A 14,903-nucleotide genomic window follows, 5' to 3' on the forward strand; every position below is an offset into this window, starting at 1 on the left:
ATTTAATTCCAGACAAAAATGATTAACTATATGATGTTCACAATTTGCAGGAGAAGGATTGTCATCATAAGCAGATTGCTTGAAAAAAATGACAATCCCAAACTTATACTAATTGAATTAATACATTTTTAACATTGATAAAGCAGAATGGGCATATTCTTTCAAATAGCTGAGGGTGATGGTGATATGATGATGATGTTGATGATGATGATGATGAAGGCCATGGAGATGATGATGGTCAAGATGAAGATATTGGTCATGACTAAAACGAAGGAGGAATAAATTCACGATAAAAAGGATACGACACAGAAATTTTACTTCAAGTATTCTGATAATAACATAGATTTAACGTTTGCCTTAAATGAGTGAAGAGACGAACATTGTTTAACAGGCTCTGGTAGAGAGTTCCATAAATCTGGACCATGGTGTCTTATGGATCTCTGCGCAATAAGCAATTTGGGGTTAATTAAATGGAAATTTGAAGAGTTACGGGTAGGGTATGAATGAATAGATGTATTCAGAGTATAAAAATTGTGGAATGAAGGTGGGAGCATGTTATTTACGTACTTAAACATAAGTAGTAAGCTTTGAAGAGTATTTATGTCAAATACTGTTAGAGTCTTTAGTTTATGGAATAATGGATTTGTGTGTGATAAATATTGGGAATCAGTACAGATTCGAATTGCTTTTTTCTGTAATAAGTATATTGTATTAATTTTAGTTTTTGCACATGTTGCCCAAACTATGTTGCAATACGATATATAAGGCAATATTAATGAATTGTATAGTATGACAAGAGTTGTATGTGGAATTATATTCTTCATTTTGTAAAGTATACCAACGTTTCTAGAAATACTAGTAGTTATACAACGTACATGTTCATTCCAATTTAAATTTTCATCTATTGTGACACCTAAAAACTTTGTTTCTCTTTTCCTTTTGAGAGGAATATTGTCTATGTTTATATTATAAGGAAATTCGTTACCATGTAAGTGTGTATGCTTGAAATATATAAAGTTTGTTTTGTCTATATTGAGTGAAAGCTTATTACACTTAAACCACAAAGATAGTTTTGGTAACTCACGGTTAATTATATCTACTAAAGTTTCTAAGCTATTATGTGAACAAAAAATGTTGGTGTCATCTGCAAATAATACATATGATAATAAAGGTGTTACAGAAGTCAAATCATTAATATATATTAAAAAGAGCAAGGGGCCTAGGATTGATCCTTGTGGAACTCCGCATTGTATTAACTGAAAATCAGAAGAAATATTATTGTGAATTACATATTGTTTTCTATTGGACAAATAACTCTTAAACCAAGATAGTGTAATTCCGCGAATTCCATAATTTTCAAGTTTTTTAAGTAATATCTGGTGGTCAAGAGTGTCAAAGGCTTTGCTTAAGTCCATGAATACACCTATTATATGTTCTTTATTTGCCATTGCATTTGTAATTTTATCATATATTTGTATTAACGCCTGATCAGTCGAATGTCCTTTCCTGAATCCATATTGGTTAGAATTTAGAAAATGAAAAGTATCTAGAAACTTATAAAGTCTATTGTAGATAATCTTCTCTAATATTTTGGAAATGCTGGGAAGAATAGAAATAGGCCTGTAATTTGTTATTTCATGCGGATTGTCTTTTTTAAAAACAGGATTTACCTTTGCAATTTTTAGGAAATCAGGACATATTCCAGTGCTAATTGAGAGATTGAAAATATGACACAAAGGAGAGGCAATATAGTGTATGATCTGCTTAAGAAGGGAAGTACTAATTCTATCAATTCCCTGTGATTTACTTGATTTTAGATTTTTTGTTATTTCAATTAATTCCTGAACATTTGTTGGGTTAAAGAATAAAGAAGAGTTAATGGGTGTGGGAAGAAATTTTCCAAAATTTTCATCAGTTCTGTCAAGTTTGTTTGCCAAGGAGGGTCCTAAGTTAACAAAAAAAGAATTAAAGGTATCAGCTACATCTTCTGAATTTATTGCAAGATTATGAGCTGTGAAATTATCTTTGGGTAATGTTTTGGGTTTCTTGCCAATCAAATCATTTATAATCTCCCATGTTGCTTTCATGTTTGATTTGACTTTGTAAAGCTTCTCGGAATAATATAATTTGCGAGAAGCTCGAATTGTACTGGTTAGTCTATTTCTATAAGTTTTGTATTTATTTTTGTTTTGAATAGAAGGGTTCTTTAAAAATGCCTTGTAAAGTTTATTTCGGGTACGTATGGATCTTAAAATTGCTTTAGAAATCCATGGCATTTTTGCCTTCTTTCTTTTGACCTGTGATATCAGGGGAAAATTTTTCTCGTAAAATGTCTGCAATTTATTGTTAAAATTTGTGTAAGCAATGTTTGGATTAGACTCATGAAATACATCCAACCATTCTTCAATTGCAAGATCCCTTTTAAACGATTCAATGTTATTTTGAGATTCATTTCTATACATTGTCGATTTGAGTATATTTTCTTTTGGAATATCATTATCGCAAAATGAAAAAACCGGCAAATGATCCGATATATCAGATATTAACAATCCGCTGGTAATATCTCTGTTTAATATATTTGAAAAAATGTTGTCGATAAGTGTTGATGAATGGTTATCAATTCTGGTCGGTTTGTTTATATGGGGATAATAGCCAAATGAATGCATTGTGTGTAGGAATAAATCGTGTTCATTATTTTGGGATAACAGGTTGATGTTAAAATCTCCCATTAAATATATTTGTTTCTGTTCTTTTCTAATAGTATGAAGGCATGTTTCAAGGTCTTCACAAAATAAATTTACTTTATCATGAGGGGGTCTATAAATCAATCCAATAATTATATTTTTGCTTTTTGGCTTCGTGATTTCTATGAATAAAGTTTCACTCTGTTTTAATGATATTTCTTTCCTTACTTTGAATTGTAAATGTTCACTGATGTAAAATGCTACACCTCCTCCTCTTTGTTCTTCCCGGTCACGCCTAATGAGATTATAGTTTTGCAAACTGAATATGTTAGGTGAAGTATTGTGAAGCCATGTTTCCGTGACACCAATAATGGAAAATTTGAAATTGTTTAAAGTGAAAAGTAATGATTCCAATGACTCAAAATTTTTGTTCAAACTTCGAGCATTAATATGAAGCAAACTGAATTTATGTTCCATGTCTCTAAATCTAGAAGTAAAATCTTCGGTTGAGTAATAGTTATTATCAGATGATATATTGTTTGTATTGAAAATAGAAAAAATTTCCATGTCATTACTCAGGAGGAATATTTAATATTACCAAAAACTTAAGATTATTGGTATGACATGTGATTTGTGTGTAAATTTTCTGTGTCGTGACAGCAAGATGGTGATGAGATGAAGAGAGGATGAAGTTTAAAAAAAATAAAAATGAATGAATGTGAAATAGAATTTGCTGTTGGTGATTATGATAATGATGGTGATAATGATGAGGATGATGAAAATGATGACAATGATGACAATGATGATGGAGTTGATGATTGGAGAATTCAAATCCTACAACCGGAATCTGATGAATATTCATAATCGAAATGTAACGAACACTCTTATTTCTGAGTGTCTCAGCCATGATTTGTATATGAAGGAACCTTTTAAACACGAAATATCAGTGGCACTGTAATAATAAGGATACAAAATAAAGGTTTCGATCCTATCGATAAAATATACATTTATATATATTGATATAATTGGTCATCGGCATCACGAAGTGTCTCAGAGGTCTGAGTCAATCCAGAATCAAAGAAAAATTTTAATTTGTTAATTTCTAATGAGATGCAAATTCATTTTTGTTAAATATCTCGTTAAATTTCAGAGTCTTTTATTTTTCATGATCGATCACTTGTGTTGGTATTCAAAATAATAAAGTAAATTCTAAAAGCTAGAAATTAAACACAAGTTTCTCAAAATTGGTTCATGACCTCTGAAAGAAGGATAGTTCGTGAAAATGATGATAAATTAGCACATAATGTCATGTACAACCAAAGGGTGGTGCCACAATGGATATACGTGGTATAGTCACATAATGCATGGTTGCATAGGGCCTATACACATAAAGGCTGCATACAGGTTGATTCAGCAAAAGCTGGTGGATGCAAGGAAGGGAAAATTTCACTTGTCAATAAATGTCTGGACGATCAAATGATTATAAAAACTGCCCTGACCTGGCAACGGGTAATGCATGGACAACGTGATGAGTTTATTCACCGATTAATAACAATGGAACACCCCGTCACGTCACATGGCCACCGAGATAGCAAGAAACATGTATAAAGGTACGGTCCAGTAAACCGCCATAGGCACAGTTAATATTTCCCGGAAACAAAGCAATGAGGTATCCCTAAACTCACTCATATAGTGAATTGCAGCAATCAGGAAGTTGATTACATAAAACATTTGTTTTCCCGTCCCTATGTTTATCGATTTAGTCTAATTTTTCACTTGAGGCGCCAAAAACAAGATAAAATAAAATGACAAATCGAGCCTTCCAATTGATATCAGCTCACGGTGAATAAACTACATTCTCGTATGCACCTTCACATTCTAGCTACACAGCAATAATAAATAAAAAAAAATCCACAAAATACATCCACATATTAGAGTCTCGCAATATGTGATGAAATATGTGAAGTATACTAATGGTAGTCACTTCTTTAACAATATCTGCAGACATTTCGCATCTCCAGTATAAAAAAAAGAAAGATTCACATAGAGCCAGATTTAGTGTACACTTTCACAACTAGCTAAATGAATCTCATGATATATTGAAATTTAATTGTGGTGTTTACAAAGACAATATAATATATTCAATATTTTCCTTCTAGATAATCTAGAAATTAACGCATTTAACTGAAGTTCTATAAAGACTTAAAAGCAGTTGTTATCCCTCGAACAAAAACACAACCGCATATTTTCACAGTTTGTTGATTGAATCTCTAATAACGTATATTGAAATATACTTTGTATATTGATGATAATCTTATGTTAATAAGAATATCTGCAGAAAATGACAAAATTCAAATATCAAATCCACATAGAATTATATATGTTTGGATAAAATATTACCTCATATCTCACGTTTGGCAAATGCATCTCACTGTATATATGGTTTGTATACTAATGATAGTCCAATGTTTAACAACTTTTGCAGACCGATCTCATATAAGTAAAAGATTTAACTAGAGCTAGATATATTTGAACATTGTATTTTTCCTGAAGGTCATTCAAAGAGAGGAAATTACCATGTACATCTAAAATATCATTAACAAAACGAACACCCCTATTATTTAGAGATCTACTATGAATTGAGCTATTACCTATTTTGATAAAATCATTGTTCCATAAGGGTTGGCAAGGTATATCATTACAGTGCATAGATAACAGTGTGCTATACGCTAAGAACATTTCTTTCCAAAAAGTATTTTTAATTTCGTGTGCCAGTCTAAAAAAATAGCTATTTCCCATATAAAGATCCAAGTTTTTAGTTTTATGCAAAAAAGAGTGGAGAAGACAAATAATATTACCGTCAATGGAACCGTTTATCATTTTTTTCATCCAAGAAATTTTCAATGACTGGCAATGCAGATTTATGTCTATCATTTTTACTCCACCTTCAGGATAACTCTGAGACATTTGATTTCTACTTACTTTATCTGGTTTCTCTCCCCATATGAATCTATGAAATTGGGAATTTACATCTTTTAGAAATAACTCACTTGGATTCGGGAGAGAAAGAATTAAGTAGTTCAATTTAGACACAAACAATGACTTGACAACCGTAACTCTTCCAAGGACCGTCAGGTAACGTCTCAACCATGAAGTCATTTGACTTTTGATTTCTTTAAACTTTTCATTGTAATTATGCACTGTCATTTTCTGAAGATCTGTACAAAAATCTATACCTAAATATCTGAAGTATTCATCAAATACCCAATTCAAATTCCTGTTGGCAAGAATACAGTCTTTCTTGTTCTTGTATCCTCCAATCCATATTGCATGTGTCTTTGTTATATTAACAGTCAAACCTGAAATTGTTTTATATTTTTCCAAAATGTCAAAAGCACTACTCAATTCTCTTTCTGAACCGTTTAATGTCAGAAGAGTGTCATCTGCATACTGTAATATTTTATGACATTTACCAGAGGGCATCCTCAAACCATCTATTGACATTGATTGTCGAAACAAAACGCCAAGTATTTCAGCACATAATAGAAAAATATATGGAGACAATGGATCTCCTTGGCGACAGCCTCGCTCTATTGAAAATCTGGGAGACAGGTGTCCATTGATTAAAACACAAGATTGAGCATTTTCATAAAACACATCAAACCATTTAACAATGGTCGGACCGAATTTAAAGAAGTGTAGTACATTGCGAATAAAGTCATGAGAAATTGAATCGAATGCCTTCTCAAAATCTATAAGTAACAATAAACCGGGAATATCGTTTAATTCAGTATATAATAATATATCATATAACAAGCGGATGTTTTCTCCGATAAAGCGTCCGGACATAAACCCTTTCTGATTTTCATGAATAAGAAGAGGGAGTACATTCTTCAATCTATTAGCTATACAAGTAGATCCTATTTTGTATACGACATTTAATAATGATATGGGTCTCCAATTTTTTAAATAGTGTCTATCTTTATTTCCTTTGGGGATTAAAGTAATAACTCCCAACTTCTGTATGTAAGGCATACCAGATAAAAATGAAGAGTTTAAATATCTAACTAAAAATATATGGATTTCCTTCCAAAAATGTTTAAAAAATTCAACAGTGAATCCATCTAGACCAGGAGATTTATTGTTTTTCATATTTGTTAGGGCATAATAAACCTCGTCGATGGAGAGCTCTCCTTCTAAATTCCGTGACATAGCATTTGTTAATTTATTTAGTTCATCATTGTTTATCATTGCATTTAAATCAGTATTTATAACAGGGTGCCTTTCATATAGTTGTGAATAAAAAGAAACAATTTCTGATGTAATATCCTCATGTGTTGTTACTTCCTTATTTTCATTGGTAATCAATTTGCATATTCTTTTATTAACAACATTTTTCTTTTCTAAATTTAAAAAATATTTGGATGGTTTCTCTCCATTGATTGCGTAATCGTACAGGAAATTGGTATTTGGTGTATGGAACCTTTACAAATTTCCTTTAAGAAAACACCCTTTTCCCCTTTTAAACAGACCTGTTCAATCAATAATCTTGAGGTACACGTTTTTTCCAGATGTTTGTAAATTCCATAGTCCATACCCATCCAAGAAAACACCAGTATACCAGTGGTACATACCTTGAAGCACTTCGCAGCGGACTCCAGCATCTTCTGAATGGCCACAGTTGTGAACTCCAAGACCACGGTTGGCGCATTCGATGAGAGTGGATTCGCTTCCAGAACAACTGACGTTGTCAAGGACAATGGTGCCAGTGCCTTGACCGAATCCGGCCGATGAGACAGCTTCAAGAGCGCCGATGAATCCGAGAGATCGGCAGACCACCGTAGCATCGGACGTATCCCAGGCATCATCGCAGACAGTTCCCCATTGCCCTTTGAAGACGATTTCCACTCGGCCTTCTGATGGTGTCTCACCGTCCACAAGACGTACCTGGCCCTCTGTCGACATTAAGTGATGTTTATATATCATTTTAATGGGCGGCGCTAAATGAGGAAAGTGATTCTTCATCTTGATATTTACATTCAACCAAAGAATAACTTGAGTCTTCATCTCCTTGATATTTACATTCAACCAAAGAATAAGTTCTTTCACGCGAGGACCATTTTGTTTGTCGACCGTGTACTTCTTTGGTTGCATCTCCTCACGCAGGAAGCTATTGGTTAAAGGCAATGGTGTTTTCACAGGGGGCCCATCAACCTCCCTCCCCCCCCCCCCCCCCCCGCCCCGAGAAAAAGAAGGCGTCATTGCATCAGCTAGTACGATTTGGATGAAGCTACGCGACCAATACAAACGTCTAAAGCTCTCTTCTTTGCTCCTTCCCCTTTTCTTCTCCTTTCCCCTTTTTGTAGCACTCAGCGCTGACATATTCATTTGGGGGTTGGTAGGCCTACAAATAGTGATCGAAATGGCACTGCACACTGCACCAGTCCATTAAATAACACCACCTTGTGGTAGAATTGTTAATTAGATGTCAGGATGTTCACCCATAATCATATTTTCCTGTGTTCAAGCTAGTAATACAAAGTTAGACATTTTTTTACATGTATCACTTGTTTGTAAATGGCTTGGGATAGGGCATTGTACAGCGTGTCCCATAAAAAACTGTTCATGGCACTTTAGATAAGCATAATCTGAAAATTACCCAAGCATATTGTATATAATTGTGTAATAATCGTAAACTAGCATTTGTTTTATACAACTTCCCTAAATCTTATGCGATATGGTCCATCGAACAAAGATACGTGAGCCTTCTTTCGACACTCACACTTTAAAAGCAAATATTGGGTAAAATTTTAACCAACACGAGGGTAATTATGTGTCCAACAAATTGTGGGAAGTATTTTTCCCAACGCAGGAAGCATATTGTCCAGTAAGGTAAAAAAAAAAAAGAACAAGCAGCAAGTATTTGAGAATGGGCAAAATGTTCATCACACTGGATGAATAAAAATTCCCAATGCTGGACGGACACATATTATATAAATAGTGTACAATCTATTGTACAATATACGGGATTATATGTACGACAAATATAAAATTATCCCGAGTGCAGGTTTATTTCACCGAGGCCGAAGGCCGAGGTGAAATAGGCGGCACGAGGGATAATTTTATATTTGGAGTTCATATAGTCCAGTAATATTGTATGATAGAACGTTCACTATTTATTATAGTAAATAGATCCCTTAATCTAAGCCCCCCATCATGGATTTTGCCATCCAAAAATCGAAAGTTATATTGTACATATGTACAATATAACTTTTTGAAGGGAGGCCACGTGGTACAAATCCAGCCAATCACAGCTCGTATTTTACTACCACTATTTACTATAACTTCATGGAGCATATTACCCAATATTTTTAGAGTTTCTTTAAATTGTTTAATAAGTTGGACGAAACAACAAGCATACTCTTTTCGTGTTGAAAAGCCAATACTTAGTTTTGAGAAAATTAAACAATATGTTTAAAACAAATGTAACAAAAATGAGAGTCAAATTGGTATTATGGAAAGCAAAACATAAATTTGATAACGAATTGGTAAATTTCGAAAGAATACTTGTCATTTTGTAATAAGATTTCCGGACCTTGATATGTATTTCTGTTTAATGTAAACATATTTTCATGATGAATATGCAATGTGTTTCGAGTGAGAGGTGATCAATTATTGTTGGAGGGGACTTGTTCGGTGCTCATTTGTTTTTCTGTTGCATGTGTCAGCGGCGGAACGGATGGGTGTAGGGCATGGCCACTCTAGGGATCGGTTGTCTTTTGTTTGAAACGCCCTGTAGGCCTATACTTTGTTCAAAATTATACTATGTGTTTATGATATACTTGGTATCATGTCAATTATATGACTGTTAAAATGTTTATGCAAATATATGCCCTATCGGAGGGAAATAAAAAAAAATAAAAAAATAGAAAAAAAAATAGAGTCCACCTGTCAATCCAAGTTCCGTACATTTACGTTGAATAAAGTACATATTCAAGTTACATCTTCATTTACTCTTCATTTATTTCCTTTTTTATTTTATTTTGTAGGGTCGATACTAGAATTTTAAAAATGAAGGTTAAGGAAAATTGGCATGATATCTTTAAATCATACATGAAATATTGATTGATTGATCCGATTGATTGATTGATTGATTGATTGATTGAATATACCCCCACTAAAGGATATCTACAGGGAAATGGATTAAAACGTTGTTTTTTAATCCATGATTTTATCTTGATCTCATCTAATCATCAGAGGGGGGTGAATCAATAGCTTATCCCCATGTCCCGAGCAAAAGAAAATCATTGCAGATTTATACGCCCTTGTCTGAACGTGAATGAATATAATTTGCACCATTTTAATAGATAACAAATCTTGCTAGCTGAACCAGGCTACAAATACTACTTAGTTATGCAAAACTTGGATTCCTGATGTGTATTGAAAAAAAAATGCTCATATTTTTGTGATTATTAGGCAATATCACGAACAATTTCATCCAGCTGTAGAAAATTAAAGGTCAAGTCCACCCCAGAAAAATGTTGATTATAGTAAATAGAAAAAAATCAAACAAGCATAACATTGAAAATTTCATCAAAATCGGATGTAAAATAAGAAAATTATGACATTTTAAACTTTCGCTTATTTTTCACAAAACAGTTAAATGCACAACTCAGTGACAAACAAATTAGGGATTCGATAATGTCCATTATTCACTATTTCTTTTTTTTATTGTTTGAATTATTTAAACATTTCAATTTTTACAGATTTGATAATAATGACCGACTTGACTGAACCATTAACTGTTAAGACAATGGAAATACCACATGTTCAGGGAGGAGTAAAACTTTGTTATACAAAACAATGAGGGGAAAATTAGGATATTTCATTAATAAAATACGAAAGAAATAGTGAGTGAATGACGTCATCAGTCCCCTAATTTGCATACCGACCAGGCTATAACTGTTTTTTGAAATGCCATAACTTTCTTATTTTACATCAGATTTTGTTGAAATTTTCAGTGTTATGCTTGTTGGAATTTTCTCCTTTTTTTAAATCAACTTTTATCAGGGGTGGACTTTACGGGTGTGCAGATATTAGCAATATAATTTTGTAATTTTAATACCTATCATTAACATTTTTTGTGCGAAACGCTCTGTCACGCTGTATGTTTTTTAACTTCTTGGCACATTTTTCGTCCTAATGTTCCTCAATCGAGGGTTAAGTTCACCCTGAAGAAAAGCTCGTTGTAAACAAAGCAGAAAAATGATAAAAAATGTTGGCGAAGATTTGAGTAAGAAATCCATTAAAGTTTAAGGAAGTTCGAATTCTAAGGTTTGGATTTGTGACGTCATAAACAAGCAGCTCTCCCACATTTTAATGTGATATAAATTGCATAAATTTCGATCTTTTAATGGCTCGTGATGCCTTAATTTTTGGTTTCTTTTTAGGAACGGGTGTAAATAATGTTTTTATTGACAAAATGAAGGGTACTCGTGTTCGATTTTCATAGAAAGCGAAATTTTAGTGATTTTACCGTACAATATCTACGAAAGCTGCTCGCATATGACGTCATAAATCAAGTGATTAAAAAATTAACTTGTTTATTTTTCACATGATCTTTATAAGGCTGCATGGTGGAGTTTGTAACGTTGAGGCTTACGGTTCACCATGTATAATATGAAGAAGGGAAGGAAATACAGGCAGAAAGATTGAAATGAAAAGACGAGGTCAATAGAATGAACAGAGAATTTTAGAAGTATTCTTTGATGAATTTTCATCCAACTATCGCCAATATTTTTTATTACTTTTTTTTGCTATTTTACAATAAACTTTTTGTCAGGGCGAACTTACATGGTAGAGACTTATTAACCAAACTTCAAAGCTTTTTTCACAGTTTGCCTTTACTACGACCACTTTAATTTACATCAGGTTATGTGTAGGGTATGGAATTTATGTTTATGAAAAATGTAATGAAATGTAAGAAAATAAATGTTTTATTTGAATTCAATTGAATTGAACTCCAAGTCTATTGTATACAAAAAAAAGTCTAAAGAAAATCAAGCTTAACTTTTCAAAAGGGGTTTGTTAAGAAACTCCCTGAATTGGTCATCCCTCAAACATTTACGTTTTTGCGTTTGGCGAATTAACCATAGACGTTCTATGGGTAGCATTGCCCGGCCTATGTGAAATTCCATGGGTCCGTGACCGTCCTTCTTACAAAGAGTTAAGATTGATCCGAAGTAACCTCAACTATAATATATGGAAGTCCATCAATGCCATAATTTTTGTAAAGGAATTATACACAGTGTCCTTTGTAAACAAAGAGAATGTGCAAGAAAATGGTATATGTACGAATGTATAACATGTGGAAAATATTTTGAACAATTAATGTATTTTAGATGTTAACGATATTTTTTTTTGTTTAAATCATATATATTTCTTCCTCATATCACATGTAAAAAACGAATGTAACATGACGTCATTAAAATATAACTGTTTCAATTTTACACATAAACATATTAACATGGTAAGAAAAGGAATATATATGAATTTCAAATGTAAACTTAGAATTAATCTGCTCACATTTCTTTAACAACTTATAATCACGAAGGGATAAATACAGAACAGAATCCGGGTACAACAACAGCAAAAATCTGAATTACGAAAATACACTTATAATCTGTATATAAAACTCAAGTTAAGATTCATTTTTCCTCCCTCGTTAACCATACTCTTCAATCAAACTGATAATGAGGAAGTTATATTAATTTAAAAAAAAACATACACATAACATTAGAAAAAAAAATTGGGGGGGCTTTCCATGGTTGTGGTTGATCGGATCAATTGCAACCCATTGTAAGACGGGACCAAAGAAAAGACCTACCATACCCCTTGGACCTTACCTTCAAGTGGGCTACAGATGACACCGGCGTCTTCCGAATGGGCGCAGTTGTTGGTCCCGATCCCTTCATGGGCACAGTCCAAGATACTTGATTCTCGCCCGGTACACTGGACGTTATCTAGGAGAATGGGTACGGTGCCTTCGCCGAACTTGGCCTGAGATACTGCTTCAATCGCACCAGGAAAATCGAGAGATCGGCAGACCACGCTAGCATCGGCGGTATCCCAGAGATCGTCGCAAACAGTCCCCCATTTTCCGTTGTAACTGACCTCTACTCTGCCTTCATTCGATGACGCCCCGCCGACGAGCCTGACGGTCCCATCTAAAAGAAATTCAGATGCAAACATTCCCTATATTAAAGGGGAATCCAACCCAAATAAAAACTTGTTTTTATAAGAAAAAGAAAAATCAGACAAGTTGATAGGTGAAAGTTTGAACAATATTGGAGAAATAACAAGAAAGTTATGAATTTTTAAAAATTGTAAATATTGGTAATCACTATACCTATGGAGACTTCAAATTGGCCACTTATGTGATGTCATAGTGATGTAAGGCAAGGACTACTCTTCCATGTACTTCAATACATATTATGGCTAAAATGTCATTTTCCCCAAAAGTTTTATTTCAAATTGTATTTTTCTTTCATGAGGACATTTAACAATATACTACCTGGGTTATATTTAGATTACTGTCCCAGGGGAATGGGTAATTAGGAGAAAACCACAAATCCCTGATAATAAAGTACATGGCCTATGGGAAAATTGTCCTTGCCCCTTGTCATAATTTACTTACCCAGTTGCCAATTTGATATCTACATGGTATTAGTGATCTCAATTTTAAAACAGCTATAACTTTCTTATTGCTTGTCCGATTTCTTTCAAACTTTCACCATTCTGTTTAATTCATTTTTCTCCTTCCCAACACAACATTCTATGGCCAAGGCTGGATTCCCCTTTAACACAACTTTATGAAGCAAGCTAGAGGCTTGCGCCATAGCCCCTCTGGAAAGTCTGGGTCCATAATGACTTATATAATAACTATATTATTATTATTACAATATAATTTCTATAACAAGTTTTCCCATTCAAGCCAATTAAATTGATGGATTTCAGTAGCTTTAAACGTTTATTGCAAATTTGTTTTGAATTGGCTCCTGGTGTTTCTCATCTTCTTGTTGACGTTGACCTTTACTAGCAGGGCCTTTTCACACGTGAATCTTCAACCATCACTGTAATGATGATTGCAAGTCGTCATTAGAATCATCGGACCTTTCACATGCTCACTCGAAAACTGATTTGAATTCGAATTCCCGAGCGAAGGCGGTATACGTTCTTAGTGACTTGTCAAGCAAAGCACTGCATCGCAAATACAAACTACGATGAGTTTTTTTTTTATGTTTTTTGCCTTTATTCCGATAATATCACATTTTTCATACATACAAGGGTAATAAAGAAATATACAAAATAAAGTGAAGTACATGTATACAGCAATATATGAAATGAAATATTATACATTATGATAAACATTTTTTTAACAAAAATTATCACAACCCATAAACAGAGAAAATATTTATTTTCACTTGTATTTACTGTATAATAATGCGGTATTGTATGATGAAAATATCCAAACATCCTTTTTAAATTATATGGATTTTTTCCCAAATCTCATGGTATATAATACTTTGTTTAATAAAGATGTTCATAAGCTATCCCATAATAAAAAAAAATGTATATATTTATATCTTCATACAGTGGCGGACCGTGTTCGACCCGGAGGAGACAAAGCATTGGGGGCACAGCATTGTTCACAGACTTTGCTCGTGTCTTGTTTCTATAAAGATAGTCCAATATTTGTATGTTTTCCTACCTTTTACTGCTTGTGCGCAAGTGGAGCAGATCAGCGTACAAACGAAGAGCAGGCTCAGTAGCTGCATCATCGGACCATGGACCGCGCCCAAATCTCTGAACAAAAAACAGACTCAGTTTCCCATCGGCTATAACGCTAATGTGGTGCTTTAATTTGTTGCAATTGATGTGAATGGATCGCCAGGCCCCTAGCTGGCCCTTTTTATCCCATTTCCTGACGAGGCAAAATCCCCAGATCTACCAGCTTTTCTGTTTTCGTTGCTGCCATGTAATTGGTCAGAGCATGGACCTATTACAATAGGTCCCATGCCATGGTCAGAGCAAGTGCCCGGTCTTTTGATTTACGATCACGGAAATCAAGCCATCATTATTACGTCATAAATTACGTGGTTACATAGTACCACCACCACCCCCTCCACCACCTCCCTCACCAGTCGTTTTCTGCGAACA

The 14,903-nt window shown here is 33.7% G+C and overlaps 1 protein-coding gene across 24 annotated transcripts in view; it reads right to left on the minus strand.

Moving 5' to 3' along the window:
* Positions 1-14,631, minus strand: part of LOC121428500 (deleted in malignant brain tumors 1 protein-like) — a 34,504-nt gene extending 19,873 nt beyond the window's left edge. For 10 of the 24 annotated variants that reach the window (XM_041625135.1, XM_041625138.1, XM_041625137.1 and 7 more), the window contains exons 1-3: positions 14,455-14,629; positions 12,590-12,910; positions 7,319-7,639 (exon numbers count right to left, since the gene is read on the minus strand). In XM_041625135.1, coding sequence (XP_041481069.1) covers positions 7,319-7,639; positions 12,590-12,910; positions 14,455-14,524 — 712 coding nt within the window. In that variant the 5' untranslated portion in view covers positions 14,525-14,629. Of the gene's footprint in view, positions 1-7,318; positions 7,640-12,589; positions 12,911-14,454 lie in introns of all 24 variants that reach the window. The other 14 variants (XM_041625149.1, XM_041625148.1, XM_041625150.1 and 11 more) reach the window with 3 other exon arrangements.
* Positions 14,632-14,903: the final 272 nt, after the last annotated feature.

This window comes from Lytechinus variegatus, chromosome 15 (assembly GCF_018143015.1).
Source record: "Lytechinus variegatus isolate NC3 chromosome 15, Lvar_3.0, whole genome shotgun sequence".
Taxonomy (NCBI): Eukaryota; Metazoa; Echinodermata; class Echinoidea; order Temnopleuroida; family Toxopneustidae; genus Lytechinus; species Lytechinus variegatus.